The sequence below is a fragment of the Marmota marmota genome, unplaced genomic scaffold, assembly GCF_001458135.2.
Source record: "Marmota marmota marmota unplaced genomic scaffold, marMar, whole genome shotgun sequence".
NCBI lineage: Eukaryota > Metazoa > Chordata > Mammalia > Rodentia > Sciuridae > Marmota > Marmota marmota.
The window spans coordinates 15,945,187-15,966,478 of NW_026000205.1; the positions used below are offsets into that span (position 1 = coordinate 15,945,187).

General features: G+C 31.7%; 1 protein-coding gene across 1 annotated transcript in view; it reads right to left on the bottom strand.

The window, feature by feature from the left end:
• Positions 1–11,397: 11,397 nt before the first annotated feature.
• Positions 11,398–21,292, bottom strand: part of Uri1 (URI1 prefoldin like chaperone) — a 64,866-nt gene continuing 54,971 nt past the window's right edge. The window contains exons 7-11 of the mRNA XM_015497080.2: positions 19,551–19,719; positions 17,627–17,963; positions 15,721–15,863; positions 14,713–14,965; positions 11,398–12,428 (exon numbers count right to left, since the gene is read on the bottom strand). Of these exons, the coding sequence (XP_015352566.1) occupies positions 12,249–12,428; positions 14,713–14,965; positions 15,721–15,863; positions 17,627–17,963; positions 19,551–19,719 (1,082 nt within the window). The 3' untranslated portion in view covers positions 11,398–12,248. The remainder of the gene's footprint in view (positions 12,429–14,712; positions 14,966–15,720; positions 15,864–17,626; positions 17,964–19,550; positions 19,720–21,292) is intronic.

The following is a 21,292-nucleotide window of genomic DNA, read 5'->3' on the forward strand; positions in this document are numbered from 1 at the left end:
AACCCAGACCACTGACACCAAATGCCAATAAGGATGTAGGACAATGGGAATTCTCATTCATTGATGGTGGGATTGCAAAACTATGCTCTACTTTGGAAGACAATTTGCATTTCCTATAAAGCATGCCACTTTGTACTTACCCAAAGTAGCTGAAAACATATCCTTATGAAAAACTGCACACTGATGTTTATGGCCACGTTTTTAAATTAAATTTATTCTAATTTGTTATATATGACAGCAGAATGCATTACAATTCATATTACAAATATAGAGCACAGTTTTTCATATCTCTGATTGTATACAAAGTATGGCCGCTTTTTGATAGTTTCCAAAAGTTGGAAGCAACCAAGTTGCCCTTTAGTAGGGGAATGGACAAAATGTAGCACCTCATGACAATGGCATATTATTCTACAGTTATCAACTCTTGAGGACATGGAGGAAATTTAAATAAATATTACTAAATGAAAGAAGCCTAGATGAAAAGGCCGACTATGACTTTCTGGAAAATACTTGTAAGGGATTGGGACAGAGAGAGGAATGCATATGTATAGTACAGAGGATTTTTAGGGCAGTGAAATTATTCTGTATGATATCACAATGGTAAATGTATGTCCTTACTTATCTGTCCAAACCCACAGGTTGTACAGCAAGAGTAAACATTAAGATGAAATATGGACTTTGCGTGACAATGTGTCAGTGTACGATCAGTAAATGTAACAAATGAATCACTCCAGTGGGGAATATTGAAAATTCAGGAGGCTTGTATGTGTGACACGGGATAAACAGGATATCTCTAGTGTCTGCTCAATATCACTATGACTCCAAACTTGCTCTTTAGTCTATTTTTTTAAAACTTGGACAAAAATATCAAAAACAACTACTTCAAGACTCTAGAGATTGATCAAAGTGTAACAATTGAGAAATGTTTATCCAAGAAAATTGCTAAAATTTGGGTAAGAATGATGGAACTATCTGACATTTTAGCCATCTTCTTGCATACCAACAACTTCCAAGCTGGACAATTTGTTGAAGAGGACTCAATCAATCTATTTGTAGCAATGTGAAAAAAATTTACCATCCAGGGGCTTTGTTGAAAACAATAGCAATTTTAGTTGTAAACAAATGAGAAAGGCTCATACTGCAGCTGAACTGAGGTTGCAGCATTGCTTGAGCCAACCAAGAGATCAGCGGACTGGCTAGAAATTTCACATGAAGTGGGACAACAATGGGCCTTGATAAGCTGGCATTTTGTAAAGTAGTGGGCATAGAGTAAGTTATAAGCATGCTAAGTAGAGACCCGAGAAGGCTCTAGCTATTTATACATTCCTGAAGAAGACTTGTAAATTACATGAATTATGAATGCGTTCTCCAAACCAGTCATCCACTGACAAAGAATAAAAGCCTTACTGAACCAAGACATTTTAAGTACAATGTTTGACCAATTACTGGCTTATCACTAAACTATACTGATCTCAAGATGTCCAGTAAGTAGCCAGCTTAAAAACAAACAAAAAACCCAAGTGAGACATCAAGAGGCCACACATTGGACAGATTATCTCATAACCAAACCAAATCAACCAAACAAAAAAGCAACAAGCAGCCCAGGTAGAAAGGGATCAGAATCCAGAGCGGTTAATGTCAAATTTTAAACAGTCAATAATGGCTTATATCCTGGGGGTGGAGGGAATCAATAAACAGACTTTTGGAAGAGTCTCAAATGTTGGACTTGGCAGACAGACTTCAAAGCAGCCATGTTTGTGTGTGTGTGTGTGTGTGTGTGTGTGTGAGAGAGAGAGCGAGCGAGCGAGCACACGCATGCGGGCACGTGTATATATACACATGTACATATATATATTTGTTCAAAGAACAAAAAGAAATAATCTTTAAATGAAGCATAAAAATAATGCCTAATCAAACACAGAACACCATTTAAAAGATCAAAATTATAAAAAGGAATCACATGGAAATTCTGGAGCTGAAAAGCACAATAACTAAAGCAAAAAATTCACTAGAGGAACTCAACAATTAATTTGAATACATAAGGATGAACCAGTAACCCTAAGATAAATCAATAGGAATGATATAATACAAAAGGCAGGAAGAAAAAAAAAAAGAGTGAAAAATGAACAGAGCATGAAACCATGGATATAACCAATCATTAATATATACATAATGGTTAAGTTTCAGAAAGGAGAATAAAACCATAAAAGTTTGGAAGTTTTTTGAAGTACAGGCCTTAAAACATTTTAATTGTCTGAAAACTGAAAATTTGATGAAAAGCATTAATCTACATATCTAAGTAGCTCAATAAAATGCAAGCCAGATAAACATTAAAATATCCACCCCCAGCCAAACAAAAAGCTTCAAAGCAGTAAGAGAAATTTGACTCATCACACAGGGTAACCCCAATAAAAACACACAAGGCCAGAAGGAAATGGTATAACATATTCTAACTACTGTCAAATAATCATTCTCTGTCCAGTAAAACTGTCCTCCAAAAAAAAAAAAAAGAGAAGACAAAAATACAGATGATCCATGATAAATAAAGCTAAAGAATTTCTTGCTACTGAAATTTTCTTACAAGACTGAAAGGAAAATGACACCAATGGTAACTTGAATCCATATAAAAAAATTAAAGAGTACTGGTAATTATGTAGGCAAATATAAAAGACAGTATAGATACTTTTTAGCTTTCTTCTCTTATTTAAAAGACCATCCATGGGGAAAAATGTGTAACTTTGTATTGTATATTATAATAATAGGTCCAAGGAAGAGGAAGGGACTAGAGTGATACTGAAACAAAGTTTCTACATTTTACTGGAATTTAGTATTATTCTAAAGTAACAGTAAGTTAAAATGAATCCTGTAACAACTAGAGAAACTTAGTAAAGTTCTCTTCCACTGTGTGAGCACACAGTAAGAAGGCAGCATTTGCAAGGAAGGAAAAGAATACCTGGCAAGAACCAAATAAGCCAGTAATAATAAACCTTGATCTTTGACTGATCAAATTCCAAAAAAAGTGAGAAATAAATTCCTGTTGTATATAAAGTATCATTTTAAAAAAAGAAGAAGAAAACTGCAGATGGAGTTCAGTGGTAAAGTTCTTGCCTAGCATGCACTGTGGCCCTGGGTTCAATCCCAATAACTGCCCCCATCCCCACCAAAGGAATTAAAGGCTACACTAAAATAGATTTTTTTAACACAAAAAAGGCAACCAAAGACAATAAAAATGGAGGAGGAGGAGAATCATCATCATCCCAGCAAAGTGGCAGATGTAAATGAAGCATATCAGTATTATGTGAATAAATGATATAGTCAAAAAGTAGACCATCAGAATTTTTTTAAAAAATAAGATTAAACCACATGTTGTTTACATGAAATATTAAAATCCAAAAATCACAGAAGGTTGCAATTAAAAAGAGATGCAAATGTAGCCACAACAGAGCTGGGGTGGTGGTAATAATCTCAGAAAAAACAGACTTTAATATTAAAATGTTACGAGAGGGACATTTTATAATATCAATAAATAAGGATGGTTAACAATGGCAAACCTAACAAGAGAATCCAAAAAACACATGGAACAGAAATAAATGAAAGTAAAAGATATGACAACTCACCAATAACAGTTTAAGGCCTTCCTCAATACTTCACTACCAATAACAGATAAACCAAGTAGACCAAAAAAATATCAAGAACATAAAAAACAATAACAACAATAAACCTGACATGACATCTATATAGCACTTTGTAATACAACAGAACCCATAATCTTTTGAAGCACACAGGAGAAAACATATACTATCTATTTTAAAAAGTCTTAATAAATTTTAACAGACACTAAGTATGATACACTAGGTATGCTCTTCAGACACAACAGAGTGAACATCAGAAAGAAAACTTGGAAAACCCACTAATATTCAGAAATTAAACAATACATATTTAAATAACCCACAATTCAAAAATAACATCTCAAGAGAAAAGAGAAGATATTCTTAGCTAGAAGAAAATGAAAAGACAATAGATCATACTTCACTGGATGCAGCTAAGACAGTATTTAGAGGTCAATTTATATTTTTAAATGTCTACATTAGAAAATGAACATCTCAAATGAATAACATGTGAAAAAAAAAAAAAAACTACAAAAGACCAAATTAAGCCTGAAGCAAGGAAAGAGATGGAAATAAGAAAGATACAGTAGAAATCAATGACCTAGAAAACAAGAAGAGAAACAAAACCAAAAGGTTTTCTCTGAAAAGATCAACAAAATCAACAGAACTTTAGTTAGACTGACCCAAAACAAACATACCACAAATCAGAAATGTAATTACAAAAAAAAAAAAAAGAAATGTAATTACTACCAACTCCACAGGAATTAAATAAATTTACAAGGGAAGACCACAAATAATTTTATGATGACAAATGAGACAATTTATATCAAATGGACAAATTCTGGGTCTAAAATGGCCTCAAGAAAAAATATAAAAATATAAATTAAATCATAAGGAACTGAATAGCAATTATGAAACTTCCCACAAAGGAAAGTGTAGGTCCAGATGATCTCACTAGTAAATTCTACCAAATATTTAAGGATATAATACCAGTCCTTCATAAACTAATCTATCTCATTCTGTGAGGCCAAAATTATCCTTATATAAAAAGCCAGGCCAAGATATCACAAGAAATGAACATGACAGACCAAATTTCTTGTGAATATATGCCAGATATCCAACAAAATATCATCAAGCCAAATTCATTAACATAAAAATGATTATGCATATTATAAAGTAAAATTTATCCCAGAGTTGATCAGAACATCAACTAATGTAATACAGCATGTTAATAAAAGACAACAGATGCATAAAAAGCAATTCACAAAATCCAACCCCATTCATAAAAAGAAACTCCAACAAACCCTTAATAAAAGGATATTCCCTCAACCCTCACCAAAAAAAAAAAAAAATTCTATGAAAAACAAGAATGGTATGAAAAACCTACAGCCAACATACTTTATGATGAAAGCCTGAATAGCTTAGCCCTAAGAACAGAAACAAGGCAAAGCTGTTCATTCTCCCCACTTCTCTTCAATGTTTACTTGAGATTCTAGACAGAGCTGTCAGACAAGAAAAAAAAAATTAATCTCTATTCACAGATAAAACACTGTATTGCAGCAAATGTTAAGGAATACACATACCCCTACACACATATATCTTGACAAGAAACAATAAACGAATTTGGTAAGGTTGTAGAATTAAAGTCAATATAAAAAAAGTTGTATTTCTATATACTAGCAAAAAATAATTCAAAAAAGACATTAAGAAAACATCTCCACTTACAACAGCATCAAAATGAATCAAGAAATTAGAAACTTAACAAAAGTAGTATAAGAGTTACACAATGAAAACTAAGAAACACTGCTGAGAGAAATTAATCAAGATCTAAACTAATAAATATTTCATGTTCATGGATTAGAAGACTCATTGTTAGCATGGCAATTCTTCTCAAGTTCATTTATATATTCAACCTAATCTGTACAAAAATCCCCAAAGGGATTTCTGCATAAAGAAAAACAGATGAAATAATAGGAGTACACAAAAAAAAAACCTTACATTTATGGTAAAATATTTCCAAAAAAAAAAAGAGGAAGAAGAAGAAGGAGAAGCAGCAGCAGCAGCAGCAGCAGCAGCAGCTGCCGCCACCGCCAAAACACTCATAGCAACAAGATAATCTAAGTATCAAAACTATCCACACAAAAAAGTTGAATACAGACCCTTGCCTCACACCATACACAAAAATTAACTCAAAATTGACCATATTCCTAACTGTGAGAGCTAAAACTATCAAACTTCTAGAAGTAAACATGAGAAAAACCTTTGTGAGTTTTGGGTTACACAAAGAATTTTTAAGACACCAAATGTATAATACATAAATTTAAAATTTACCAACTGAACTTCATTAAAACCAAAGAAAGACTTGTGCTTCAAAAGACAAATTTTAAAAATATAAAGACAAGCCACAGACTTAAGAGAAAATATTTACAAATCACACATGATGAAGAATTTGCATTTAGAATATATAAAGAACTCTTACAACTCAATAATAAAACAATTTTAAATGGTGCAAATAGTTTTAATACACTTCAAAGAAGATATGCTCAAGATATGCCACTAAAGTAGCACAAGTTGAAATCTACTTAAAACTCCAAAATGTATACTTAAAAATGGAGATTATGGTGTATGAATCATATCTTAATAAAGCTATTAGGGGAAAAAAATGGGACCAAAGTACTACAAACTTCATAATGATGTGATCAGAATACTGTCTTTAGAAAGAGGGTAGCTATAAATGTGCACATTTTAAAAACCAAGTGTCCCATGCAAAATTATAATATGGCAAGTATATAACTTCTGAATCAGTGGCAAGAATGTGGGAGCAAGGGGGGGGGGCATGAATCTAAACAATAGTAAGGAGGGAAAAGCAATAAACAAGAAGCAGGAACATAATGCCCAAAATGAGACAGCAGAAGTTGTCCCAACAAGAGTAATTATAATAAACACAAATTATATTTGACAGTTATAGGGTATCATCAGAGTATGTTAAAAACTATTTACAATACTACTACCATTAGGTACACATATAATACACACATAAAAACAAAACAAAAAGATCACATTTACACACAAAAGATGAAACCTGTTATACTAAGAAAATATTTAACTACCTCTATGGTATGCAAAAAAAAAAAAAAATCATTAGGGATAAAGAAGGTCACCAAGGCCATTTGAGATACAAATTCTAAACTCATGTGTGTGTATGTACATAAATTAATGTAAAGGAAAAAAATGTTTTCTCAATGAAATAATTGTTACACTATCTCTCTTCTATTATTCTCTACCTTCATATTGATTTCTTTTATGCATATAGCCAAATTAACATTGAGACTCCATCAATGATGTCAAAATGAATTCCCTCATGTAAGAAGTTCAAGAAACAAGTTTCAAATTCATATTTTTAAAAGTTGAACTAATGGTAAGATCATAAATATTATACAGGTCACATATTTTCTTACTAGCTAAGTACTCTTGTTTGGAGAGAGCAGATAATGCCCCCCACCACCAAAAAAAAAAAAAAAAAAAAAAAGTCTTAAAGTAAGCTGATTTTGGAGCAAGGATGCTTGGGTTTAACCCACTTAAATAGTCATATGATTTAAAATGTAGCTGTATCCTTCTCTTTGTTTCCACATCTCTAAAATGGAAATAGGAGAGAAATAAAACAGTAGTACTCATATTACTAGGCTGTTAATGAAAAATAATTCACATAAAGTTCATAAAAAATGTTTGACAGTCAGTGCTCAAAAATATCTGATTCATTGGTTAAAGGAACAACAAAAATTTTTACCTTATATTTATTCCTCAAAAATAAAATTTAAATAACTGAGAAAGTATTTTAAAATGTAAAAATTTGATATTATCGACCAATAAATTAGACACAAAAGCCATAAATATTTACTGTAGTTGAGGAATTCTTAGAGGCATTTACCTGGGAATATATATGCCACTCAACTAAAGGACACACAGATTAGTTTTAACCCTGGAAAGCTGTTTCTTATGGAGAAGACAAATCCATAAAGTAAGTAGATAAGTGAATTTTATGAATTTGGAAATACTACAATAAATGGAAAATTCATATAAATCACAAGCATAAGTAATTTGAAATTTTGTAGCAAAATGAACATAACTATACAACACAATATACTTCAATGACTAAAGTCCGTTTAAGACACTATATTTTCCCTAAATCATTATTTAAATGTAGCTCAGTGGTAAAATGCTTGCCTAGTATGCATAAGACCCTGGGTTCTAATCCCCAGCAGACAAACAAAAAAAGAATCCTCAATAAAATGCAGATATGCAATCATATATGTTAAAAACACGTCCTCAATGAAGGAACAAAACAAATATATATAAAAATAGATTTTGCTAAAGAAAACATGTAGTAATAGTAAAAAGTATATACTAATTGTGCAGACAGCTCATCTATCCTACTTTTAGGAATCTACCTCAAAGATAAAACCTCCAATGATACAAAAAATACAAAGTGATTTACTGCATCGTTATACGTAATTGCAAAATACAGGAAACACCCTAAATGCCCATACATAGAAAAGTGGCTGAGCAAACAGTGATCTACCTATGCAATGGAGTACTCTATCTTTGTAAACAAGAATAAGATCTGTATAAACTGACATGGTGACGTTACCAGGGTGTACTATTAATTGAAACATTAATTAAAAAGCAGTGGAGAGTGTCCTTAACTAAAGAAATATAAAAAGATATATAGAAAGCATCTGCTCTTTGTGCAAAAGAAATGTTAAACTAGAAACTAAAAACATCAGTTAGTTAAAATGGGTAAGTAGGGGTTTAACAGAGAAGCTGGGAATGGGAAGGAGGGAGGTGGAATTGAAGAGAGAGAAGAAAACAGGGAAGGGAGTGACACTTTTCTTAAGTATGCCTTTCCATACAACTCTCAACTCTGAGAACCAAAATTAATGTTCACATTCCTTTACAGACCCCCCCCCCTCAATAAACCATTCAAACCAACCAGGATATGCAGAGAAGCCTCAATGGAATTCAGAGAGTGACAAACTAGCTGTAGTACAAATGAATGACAATTACAATGAAGAGAGTGGAAAAGAATGAGCCTGTGTAACTTTGGGAAACAGTTTCTCCACATAATATAAGGCTACCACAAAAAGAACTATACTTAAATAGTGTAATGTACTTAATAAATGTGTTTCTCCTATGGGTACAAATTAGTATTTCCAAACTAATGAGTATTACACTCAAAAAACAATAAATACATTTAGATAAGAGCCAGGTTTATCCATATTGGAGAAAAGAAGTCACAAACAAGGAAAAACTTGAAAACCTAAGTCCTATGGTAGTTAAAATCAAGTATCAGTATAAGCTCATGGTTTTTAATATAATTAAACATATAAAAGTGTGTGTTGGTAAGTATACACATAAATTTCTCTCATCTGAAAAGGACAAGAAGCAATGACAGCTCAGTGACAGTAAATACATGAACAGATGTTGGTTGGTTTCTAAGCCCCAATGTCCAATAAAGAGACAGGGTTCCCTGGAGAAGTGGTTGATTCCAGTGCTGGGACAAGTAAATATATAAGCAGAGCCTGTAAAATTTTTGGTGGTAAAGGGTAAGAAAGTATTCAAAAATAATAAAATAAAAAAATAAAGAACTTGTTGAATGAACTTCTAAGCCAATGCAAAGGAGTTCCTAATGGCCAAAGATAGAACAAATTGAGCTGCATCACAATGATAGTTTTGAATTTTAATCCACAGAATAAAATAAATATCCAGGAGTCCACACTGATATAAAAATTAAATTAACAGGGTATGAGTGGAGGCACTGTTTAGAACATAAGAATTCCAAAAAACAAATGTAGAAGGAAAGGAGAAAACAGAAAATCACCATTAGGAAAATACAACAGTGCTGTTTCAGACAAGACCCAACAATAGATGCCAAAATTTGTGGGCTCCACATTGAGAAAAAAAAAGATTTACACAATCTTAAATGATCTCCCCTGAGATATTAACTATAAAGAAAAAGATATAAACTTTACAGCGGAGATACCTCCTGACAGAGCTCCACTGACGACATCTTCTCTCAGGGGCACTTGACCACTGAGCCATTTCCCTACCCTATTTTGTATTTTATTTAGAGACAGGGTGTCTCACTGAGTTGCTCAGTGACTCGCTTTTGCTGAGGCTGGCTTTGAACTCTCATTCTCCTACTTCAGCCTCCCGAGCCATTGGGATTACAGGTGTGCCCCACTCAGCCCATGACAGACATCATCTTAACCAAGTGATTACGGTTCACAATTTGAAGTAAAGATTTCTTGAAATGACACAGCAGAAGGTATCTCTAACAAGAACCTCTTGATATGATGTGTATCTATAGTAATCTTGTCAAAAATGCAAAACTTCATTCTAATTATGTGAATATATTAAAAAAAAACTGAGGAACATTCTACAATCAGTACTCTTCAAAAATGTCAAGTAAAGAAAGACAAGGAAAAACTGAGGAACTGTCAGAGATCAGGGGAGACTAAGGAACAATAATAATTAAAGTTAGGGTACTATACAGGATTCTGGAAGGAACATTAGTGAAAAAGTTGGTGAAATTCAAATTAAGATCTGCAGTTTGTAGAATTACACCAATATAAATTTCCTAGTTTTGATCATTGTAGAAACATTGTATGTTATAATATTGGGGGAAGCAGGCATACAGGAAATCTCTGTACTGTTTGGTGCAATTTTTGGTGGTAGCATTAAAATTAGTTCAAAGTAAAGGTGAAGAAAAGAGTGTTTTGGTCTGCTGTTCTGTTTTACAGTGGTTTAAAGCAGAACCCTTAAGACCAGCTTCATTTTGTCCCAAGGAAATTTGAATTTAATAACTTCAAGCTATAATGTAAAACTTTGCTATAAGATTGAAATTATGAAATGGGGCAACACTATTTCGTATGGTCTTGAGCAGAACATACAAAAAATATGTTATCAAACACTTTTTGTTGTTTCTACTACCATATTCTATGAAAGAAAAATTATTTGAAGGAAGTAACAGACTATATAAACAGCAGGCTCAAAATGAAGTTCATAAACATGAAAAAATATTTAATGACAATACTCTTGAAATTATACATCTCTAAATACCACCACAGTCCTACAATAAAGTTTGTTCTAACCAGGGGCGGGGAGTGGGGGTTAACACAGAAAGGTTCACTTAAATAGCAATTGAGAAAGAAAGGGAGAACTCCTTTGTGAGTGGTTTGCACTATTTGGTTTATGAACAGGGTGAACTGAAAGAAAACCTGTTTTTAACTACAAAACATACAGCTGATCAGAAATGACTAAAGAACAAATTTTCTACATTTTTAGGTGATCTTTCAAAATCAGTTCTCTGTTCTAAATGATCCATTAATTACTGGGGATTCAAGCTCACCCCTTTATCATTAAAATACATATTCATAAAACTTTTTACAGTTGTGCTGTTCTAGTTACAAATAGCTTCTACTTTTCTAGGACATAATTGCACTTTGTTTAAGCAAGAATTCATTAAAGAAGCTATAAATAACCCTTAAATATTTAGCCATGAATAGAGGGTGGACTGGCATTGATGGCTTATTTTAGTACTAATGCAGAATGCTTTTTAAAAGCTACATTTTAGCATGCATCAAGCTAATTATTAACACTTGCAGTATAATTTTCAATGTTTGACTAAATTTATCTTTAAGGAATTTTACTACAAAGTAACAAAGTAAATATGTTATCTAGTTATTTACTAGTAGTAAAGTAGGCTTAAAGAATGAAAATGTTGGAAAGATTAAAACATAAGAAAATTTTATTTGAAAAATTCATTCATTCATTCATTTTTTTTTTAAAGCATCTAGACAAACTTTCCTTCTCTCCCAAAGGTAATCCCAGTGAAAACTATACAGAAGGGGGAGAAGTAGTTCCTATGGAATTATAAGAATTCAAGAATCTGTTGTGTGGTATATACACATATGAATCAAAGACATTTCCATATTCAGTTCTAAATCATAAAGTTCGCAACATTTTAGAGACCAAGTTTCATAAAATTTTTACTTGAAAAGAAATACTTTACAAAATATCATTCTTCCAGTCAAAGAAACTTTCCCATGGGGTACATGTAGCTTTCTGTTTTAAAGATTACAGTATGACATTCAAAGGGAAGAGGTTTTTGTTTGTTTGTTTTTCTTTCTTTCTTTCTTTTAAATAGCCACCTAGCTTACAAAACCTATAAGGGAAGTAGATTTTTTTTAAAGTGCCTTTAAAATGCAAAAGCAAGTAATATAATTGTTGAATCTATTTGATATCTTAAAAGATTCTTTTAAATGGTCCATATGGTACACACAACATCACAGCTGGTACAAAACTGCTTGTATTTAGTTTAAAACACAAAAGCAATGCATATGAACTGTGTTCTTTGAAAAATAATTCAAAATTGTAAGGCCAACTTAGTAGTCAGAGAATTAACAAAACAAGCTGAATATTAATGTATTCAAACATTTACTATGATTTTTGTAATATCACTGATAAGAGAACTTGCTACCAAACTAACTCAAAACACCTTATTTCAAACTACATGTAACATATTTTGCTTATACATTCTAAAAATGCACAACTAGGTTTTAGGATGTAAACTCCCATTTCCTAGTTTTTCTGTTGCAATCTGGCAGCTTTGAACTTTGAAACCCTTTTTGCAGGTTCTTCTGATACTTCTGACAGAATTTCCTTTCGTTCCGGAATGGTGGGTAGTACAGGATGAGCAATGGCTGGGTGTGGTGTTAAAGAGGATAAAAATTCTTTTTCTATTACAGTTCCAGAAAAAGCCTAGAAGACAAAAAGTCAGATTCATGGTAATAAACCTATAAATAAGATGCCATAAAATCTTTACTTTATTCACCAATTAGACATTTATTCTCACTAAAAGTAAATTCACAAGATTTTGGGAAATATAATATTTTAACATCAGAATATAAATTGTTCAGAGAGAAACTGAGTACCATTAAATTTTTCCTACTTACACCACCAAAATATAATTTTTATAGTACACATGCAAGAAACAATATGCAAAATGCCTATTTTGTCTGGGAAAAAACAAAAATGATAAATAAAGGGGCCCTAAGCTTTTACACATTCTATTATGTCTAGATCTAACTGTGAAACAATATGTATTTAAATTAAAAAAGATACTAGGGTGTCAAATGCAGACTCCGGTGCATCAGTTGGTACATGATCTCTGGAGGCCATGCTGCCCGCTAGCCAATATCTTATTTTCAACAGTACTGACATCTCTTTAGTGGTTATATGATTATTTGAGTATTTTACTGCATCCTGTTTAATTTTATTTAAGAGATCAGTGGAATCTGAAAAACGAAACTGTTAACACTATTGTGATTAACTATAGGCTTTATAATTTTAATGCAATTAAATTTAGAAACAGAAATTAGGAGGGTTTTTTAAAAAAATGTTTTTTTAATTGTTGATAGACATTTATTTTATTTATTTATTTTTATGTGGTGCTGAGGATCAAATCCAGTGCCTCACATATGCTAGGCAAGCGCTCTACCACTGAGCCACAACCCTAGCCCCAGGAATTGTTTTTAAGATCTCTGGTATTTTAAACCTCTCTCATTACATTTTCTAAAAACTTAAGTACAAACTAAAATTTGATATGTAAACTTTCATACATATTTTGCTTCTCTTTGTCTATCAAATGTTCAAACTTAGTTAAGCCAACAGTTGAAAAGCCACGACCCTCCACCCTACTCCACCACTTAAACAAGAAATGCTACCTTCTTCCCAAAATATTTGGGGAGTATAGCTCTTAAAAACAGTCCAAAGCTTACTTTTCTAGAAACTCCATTTTATTATGCTGAGCACACTCTTCATATCATCTTTAAAACACTTCTGAAAGACCCAATCGTTTGGTATTTAAAAGATACTGAGAATGATTTTTAAAACTATTGCTATAATCACGAACTATTCATTTTGATGTTAAAAAATTTATTTTTTAACATAAAACAGCATTATAACAGCTATTATAATAGTTCAATATAAAATACAAAGCTCATAGGGTGAAAATAAGTTCCATATTCTAACTCTAGTTATACTATGATACTTTAAAGTTCTTACAAAAATCAAATTTTCAAGCTTTTATTGGCTAACAGTCATTATCGCAGACTATTAAATAAGATATTTTCTGGGTCACATAAGATCATTCTACTAGGGGAAGAGGAGACCAATCTAGTTTTATGTATGGTCCTCTAAATGCTAACAATCTCTATCCACAATTACCTTTTAGCATATTTGGTACAAGCAGAACCACAGAGTATAAGCAATGACATTTTTACAAATAAACTTATATATAAATATATTTTTACATGTATCTGATGTATATATAAATGTGCACATTGGTTTGGTACAGGTATGAGTTTTCCAGTCTTCCTAAATACTTTATAAATTGAAAGCTTTAAGTACCCATCAAAACAAGAATAAAAATATCAAATCTGGGTACAATGGAAACTATACCATATTATTTCATTGATAGGAATTCTTATTTCAGTATTCTCAACCTGTCTTCCACTTCTACATAACTGTATGCAACATGGTGGGCAAAACATGAGTGTGCCCCAATTGTTCTGATGGTTCCATCAGATTGGAAAATGATCCCATAACCAGTCAAGTTTTGTTTCACTGGAACAGGCCAAAACATAGAAAAATTATTTACATTTTTCTTCAACTCCACCAAGGCACTTGGTGCCTTCATCAAAGCACCAAGGCACTTCTACTCAAGCTAACAGAAAATGACTATAGTCTGGTCCACTGGTAATTTATTTAATATAAACTGCTAAATGATTTTCTATCTAAAAGTTATACCACATGGGCCACTTCAGATATTTTTAAATTGCCACTGTACCAAAATAAAACTTCAAAACAGGTATTTCACTAAAACAAATTTTTGAACTATTCTAATACCACAATTGTGTTTGCTAGTGACTATTTTTAACAAATTATTATCCAAAAAGTACAAATCTAAGACTAATTAGATCCTATAACTTTTCCAACTAAATAGTAAAAATTGCAAAGATACTATAGAAATAGAGATACACACCTCAGATGTTCCTGATAATGGCAAAAGTTTCTTTTGATGATTTTCTTGTTGTGGGTCTTCTTCTAAAATGCTTTCACTGGTGTCACTACAAGTGGCTTCTTCACAGCTAATACTCCTCAAAACTCCCCGCCTATCATCAAATTCAGCAGCACTGCTTTCACTGGTATCACTACAAACACTATTTTCTCTGCTTCGAGACTTCAGGATAGATTTACGAGGAACATATTCTCCGTTCACAACATCAACAAAGACTCTATATTGAAAAAATACACACACCTTAAATCATAAAACAAAGTAACTTTACAAGAAATTTTTAAAATCTCAAAATTAATCTGAAACTTTTTGTTGGAAAGTTTCCATCTAAAATATTTACATTCAAAGTAATATCACAGCCTTAAATAACATATTTTTGGAAGACATGACTTTTTTGTCTAACAAAATATAGCATGTTAATTATAAACATATTGTAGGTGATAACATCTAGGTGATCTGCAAAAATTCTATGTAGTTTTATACCCACTAATAAGACATTTGGCAATTTTCACCATTTTACAAACATGTCAAAAATAGTTAAGCAGTTTCAAATGATAACTTTTTCAACAAACACCACAACAAAAAACTGAAACAGTATAATTAATTTTTGCTCTGAAAAGGAAAACTACATGTCAAGCATATTATAACTATAGTAGGAAAGAAAGTATTATCCTAGCCCATTTTAAGTATTAGCTTTCATTTGTAAACTTAAGATGAAAGACTTTTTGCCTAGACCAGTTGGGAATGTTTCAAAGGCACTAGTAAAGAAAAGAAAATGAAAAAATAACCATACAACGTTCCAACTGCTTTGGACTGGGCTGTTGCAGTGGCGCTTTTCAAATGCTAAGCTAACTTCATCAGAACACTTAATTTTTCAGAATCTTCTGGATTACAAACAATCTTTTCCTATACAAGTCCAGTTAGAAAAAAAGGAATCTGCAGATTACACTACAGTCTGTGACAGATATTACTCACCTGTAAATGTCAGCAGGAGTCCTGATTGTAGGCAGCTCTTGAGCAGAATGACCACTTCCAGCGTTGTTCTTTCGTTTACGTTTGGCTTCTTCTTTCTTTTCACTGAATTTTAAAGTAGTATTTTTTCCAGTATTTATTCGAACCTAAAAATTTCACAACAAAAAAATTAAAAATCTCTGGGGAAATTAAATCAAGGACCAAAATAAAATATAAATTCTATAATTAAAGAAGTAATAGTTAAAAGAGATAGAGCTAAAATTCTTCAGTACTGAAATAATATGCATTATCAGGTAGGGTAAAGAAGTCCTTATCATATTTCTATAATGCTAAAAATTATATTTTCTTTAGTGACTTATTGTAGTCGTGTCTTTATTATTATATAGAAAGCAAAAAACATTTAAACTAAATGCTAGATTTATCTTAAACTTCACTTCACCTCACTCCATTACTTTGGTATAAGTTTTAGACTTAAATCATACATTTCAAAACAAAGGCACAATTAACCAAAAGAAAAATTCAGTAAGACTATAACATTTAAGCCATAAAGTAATATCAGATAATGTTTAAGTATTCCAAAAATTTTTAAACATTTTTAATTTTAGAAACTGAAGGTCTGAACACTAAAAACTAATCCCGTTCAGGATTATAATACTTAGCATTAAGGCCACATTTTCTATGTTAGTAACTGTTCTTTCCCATAACATTCCTACAAATATTATTTATTCTTCCTGTTTCATCTAAATGGAAATAAGAAAACTTAAAAGCATCACAAAACTTTTTTCTAGCTAATCATTCCTGTCAAATTTTCCCAAAGAATACCAATGATCCCTTTAGTTTGATGTATTAGAATATGTGTGTATATGTGTGTAAATCATGCGCACGCACACACACAGACACACACATATATATAATTATTTCACTTCCTATTAGAACAAGGATAACTTAAGAAACCTAAAATGTATGAAGTATGGTTATTCATCACAGGCACTTAACAATGAACCATAATTCTGAACTCTGAAAAGGAAAACTACATGTCAAGCATATTATAACTATAGTAGGAAAGACTTTTTGCAAGATTTTTTTACAGGCATGCAAGTACCATGGGTCAAAGGCACATTTGATTTATTACCATCTCTATGTCTTGTAGACCTGAAGATTTCCTGAATTAGAAAGATGAATTCCTGGAGGTACATTATACACTACATGGGCACAGAGAGGGCAGAGGTATACTTAAGGTATCCCATGCTTCCTTCAACCAAAGTCAGCCTGCTTTGATCTATTTTAAATACTGAAATTCTACAAAAATTATGGAAGAAATAAAAAGGCTTTTGATACAAAAGATAAATCTGAAAACCTGGATTAAAAGATCTCTACAATCATCCCCAGCTCTTAAATGCCCATATTCTAAACACATCATATACAGATGTTTATATTTGTTAGAAAAGGAAGAATTGACTTTCTCCTAAATTTTTCCTTTTTGTCCATGCTGACACAGAAAACAAAAACCTGACATAATACAAAATTAAACTAATATAGTCCCTCCCAACATACTAAACATACCAAAATGCCCACAATATAATTAACTACAGAGTTCTTAAGAAAACTCTCTGTAGTAAGGACAGGTGGAGCCACCGTAGCTTCAATTTAAATATGACTCCCTTCCAGATCCCAGCTCAAATTACATTGTGGCTTCTCTGAACTATGGACCAATACTAGCTAACTAATTAGAATATCCCCCCCCCCTTTTTTTCTTTTAAGATACATTGGTCAGATTAAGAGGCAAAGATGATTTTCCTATTTGGCAGTATCAATATTCATCACTGTTACTTTTCTCTTAAAAAATATCATAGATGGTATTTAATGTTCAAATTAAATGAAAAATTAGTAAAGTTAAAAAAATACAAACCCTCTTAGGTTCAACAGTATGAGAAAAATATATTGTTGGTACAGAATTATCTCCAATCCCTAAAGCATTATGGTCATTTTCATTATAACCATCATCACTGTTGTCTTCATCATATTCTTCATTACTGTGACAAGAACTTGAACCATTTACTGAACAGTTCAACTGACTATTCACTTGTCCATTGAATTGTTCTGAATGTGTAACATCCTTATGATAACTGCTGGGAGTAAGGGAGTTTGTTTCTTGATGTATCACATTCACATTTGTGTTTTGATCTTCCTTCTCCTCTTCAGAAGAGGTTGTGTCTTCTCCATTTGCAATCACAGCATCAGGCTTACTAGTAATAGAAAAAGAGAATATTAATAAAACAAAAACACTAGAATTTTACCTATTCGAATTTTCATCTTATTTCAGTGGGTTACAAGATTTTTTTCTTTAAATATTTATTTTTTAGTTGTAGTTGGATACAATACCTTTATTTTATTTATTTATTTTTATGTGGTGCTGAGGATTGAACCCAGTGCCTTGCACGTGCTAGGCGAGTACTCTACCACTGAGCCAGAACCCCAGTCCTGGGTTACAAGATTTTGAATAAAGTATTTTTTTAAACTAGAATTCTAGGTTAAAAAAAGGATAAAAATATTTTTATGTGAATTAAAAAAAATTAGTTTCTATGCCATTTCTGTACATTGTACTTTTCACACATAAGTAGAATATAAAGTTTAACTTTATCTTTGAATTTTGGCCAAAAATATAAATATCAATAGTACAACAAGAAATTCAAAGAATATGTATTTCTATTAAAGTAGAAGTTAATGCCACATAATTGTGTCTTTATTTTCTTTTTCTATCCTCAAGATATTTTAAAATAATACAAAAATGTATTATTGTAATTTTAAGAGAGAAAATACATATACATATGCACATGAATATACTTACATTTATACAAATGAATATACACTTATCATGCTTCATTCTATAAAGGAGTTGAGGACCTTATAAAAATAACAAAACCAAAAATGCAATAGAACTGAAATAACATCATGCAAAAATAGAAAGAGAATCATGACTAAGAAAATCAGAAGATCCAATACTGGTTTTAAAAAGTGAAATAGTACCAGTTAATCAAAAAGACCTAAGAATTTATAGGTGAAATGTTAGGGGCAAAATCTTTTGTGTTTCTTGTCTTATTTTTCACAGAATTACTGCATATGGTACATCATTTAAGCAAAATAGTATAGGAACTTCGGTAGTAGCAGACTTCATTTAGCATTTTGAGAATTCTAAGTAAGTGCTAATGTGTATTACAAATAGCAGTTTAGTAAAGTTTCTCATACATAAAACTACCTGATCAGATTACAAACTGCCTATTCAATAAACAAAAAAGTTTGCAAATGGAAGGCAAGGATAAACACTTAATAATTTCAAGTTAAAATTCAAAGCAAACTGTTTTAATTTTTTAGTAGTTGTAGATGGACACAATGCCTTTATTTTATTTGTTTATTTTTATGTTGTGCTGAGGATTGAAGCCAGTTCCTCACACATGCTAGGCAAGTGCTCTGCCACTGAGCTACAGCCTCAGCCCCAAACTTTTCTTTTTAAAAAGTCAAAGATAAAACATCTTGGAGTACAGCATAAAAATACTTCATTAAATTTAATATTTAATGCATCCATAATTATTAAAAATCGACTGTTATAATTACTTCATTATACAAAATATAGGTCAACTCTTAAAAGAAGAAAATGGAGATGTTTATCTTAAGCGTGTACATGCACATGCATGAGAATGTACATAAGGACACAGTCCTAAAAAAGTACTCTAGAGAATTAATATTTATTTGGGGGGGAAAGATTATTGATAATTTATTATACCTTTCTGCATAAAAACAAATTTATTTTGGAAAATTTATTTATTATTAGATACCTATCAAGTTCACCCAGCAATTCTTCTTGTCTCTCTAGTTCTTCAAGTCGAGCCCACAGTTCCTTATCAGCAAGCAAATTCTCAGATTTTACTTCATTTGCAAAATTTGCTTCAAAAATATTTGAAGTTTTTGGTTTGGAATGAGGTTTATGAGCAATTCGTTGTTTGGCTATTTTAAAAAAGAAAAGACATGAGTGTTAACAGTTAATCTTAAAAAAACACAAACCCAGACTTAGTTTTGATTTTTTTTAAGAGCAAACGGCCTATTGAGACACAGCGAGTACATGACTTTTACACCCAACAGAGCTATAAGGACGCTTGTCTCTTACAGCCTTGCTACTCAAAATGTAGTCCATGGACCAGCAGCACAGGCATCCCTGGAGAACATTTCAGAAATGTAGACTCTCATAGTCTCCCAAACCTGCTGAATCATAATCTATATCTCAACAAGGGCCCCAGAGAACATACATGTATATTAAAAGTTGTTAAAGAGCTGCTCCAGAGATTCAAAAAAATGTGTAAGTAGAAACAGTCATGATGCATCCCGGTTATAATGCAAAATTCAACACAAGTAATACTATCCACATATCATCCTAACTTACAGAGAATTTACTTACTAATGCAACAGGTAAAAACCTTGAAAGTGGATACTTTAAACTCAAAGGCATAGCTAAGAATGACTGTCCTAGAAAGAAATGATAGAAGCTAATTTCTAAAAAGTTCCATTATAATTTTACACATAAACATCTCTGCTATTTAAATTGCTTAATTTTATTTGTTAATCCTCATCTGAGGGCAGGGGTGAATCCAATCTGAACTTAAACCTATCTGCTTTTCACTTTAAAAAAGATCTTTCTTAACAGAGCCAGTTGAAGCTTTGAAGAAAGTAATGGGAAATGTAAAGTACTATCTTTTATGAGGTATGATACTACTAGTTGACGTCCAATTCATCATATATTCAAATTTATAGCACTGTTTTCTGAATTTGAAAATATCCAAATTACATTTAATACTTTTCTCTTTATTGATAAAACAGTAATAATGGTTTTTATGTTTCAGACTTGCAGCAAAATTTCTCACTTGTCACTCTAAATAATTTGTCTTTCTGAGCTTTAATATATGTTTCCTTTATTTCACCTTCTAAGGCCACTGCCACTTCCTATTACTTGTGATGCCACTTCAGTATAGATATTATGGCTAGTATATGGCCTCTAAAAGTATCTCTACTTCCAACTAATTAATTTTTTTCCAGAGGAAATTACCAAAATATAAACTCTAAAAATCAAAATAAATGTTAAAAGTAACAGGATTTTATTTATATATGGCAGCAGAATGCATTACAATTCTTATTACAGTTTTTTATAGAAGCAAATTATAAACCATTTCTGTAATACTTTAAAAAATTTCATTATTGTAATACTTTACAACCAACAAAAGAGCCACTGCCTTTATAAGAAGTAAACCCAAACATACAACCCATCCCTGGCAAAAGAAAACTATTGGATAAACCTGGGAACAACCTGTGTATTGAAAAACACTGCAGACACCATAAAAGAAATGGCTAAAATATACTAATATTCATTCTTCCTTCCAAAAAAACAGAATCTAAAGCAGCAGTTTTTTAAAAGGAGAAAAACTAGCAAAAGATATTTTATTCTTGGCAAAGATAAAAAAACAATTAGAAGCAAATCCATGTTTAGAACTCACATCTTTTATAGGTTTGGGTCATTAGAGAACTTTGG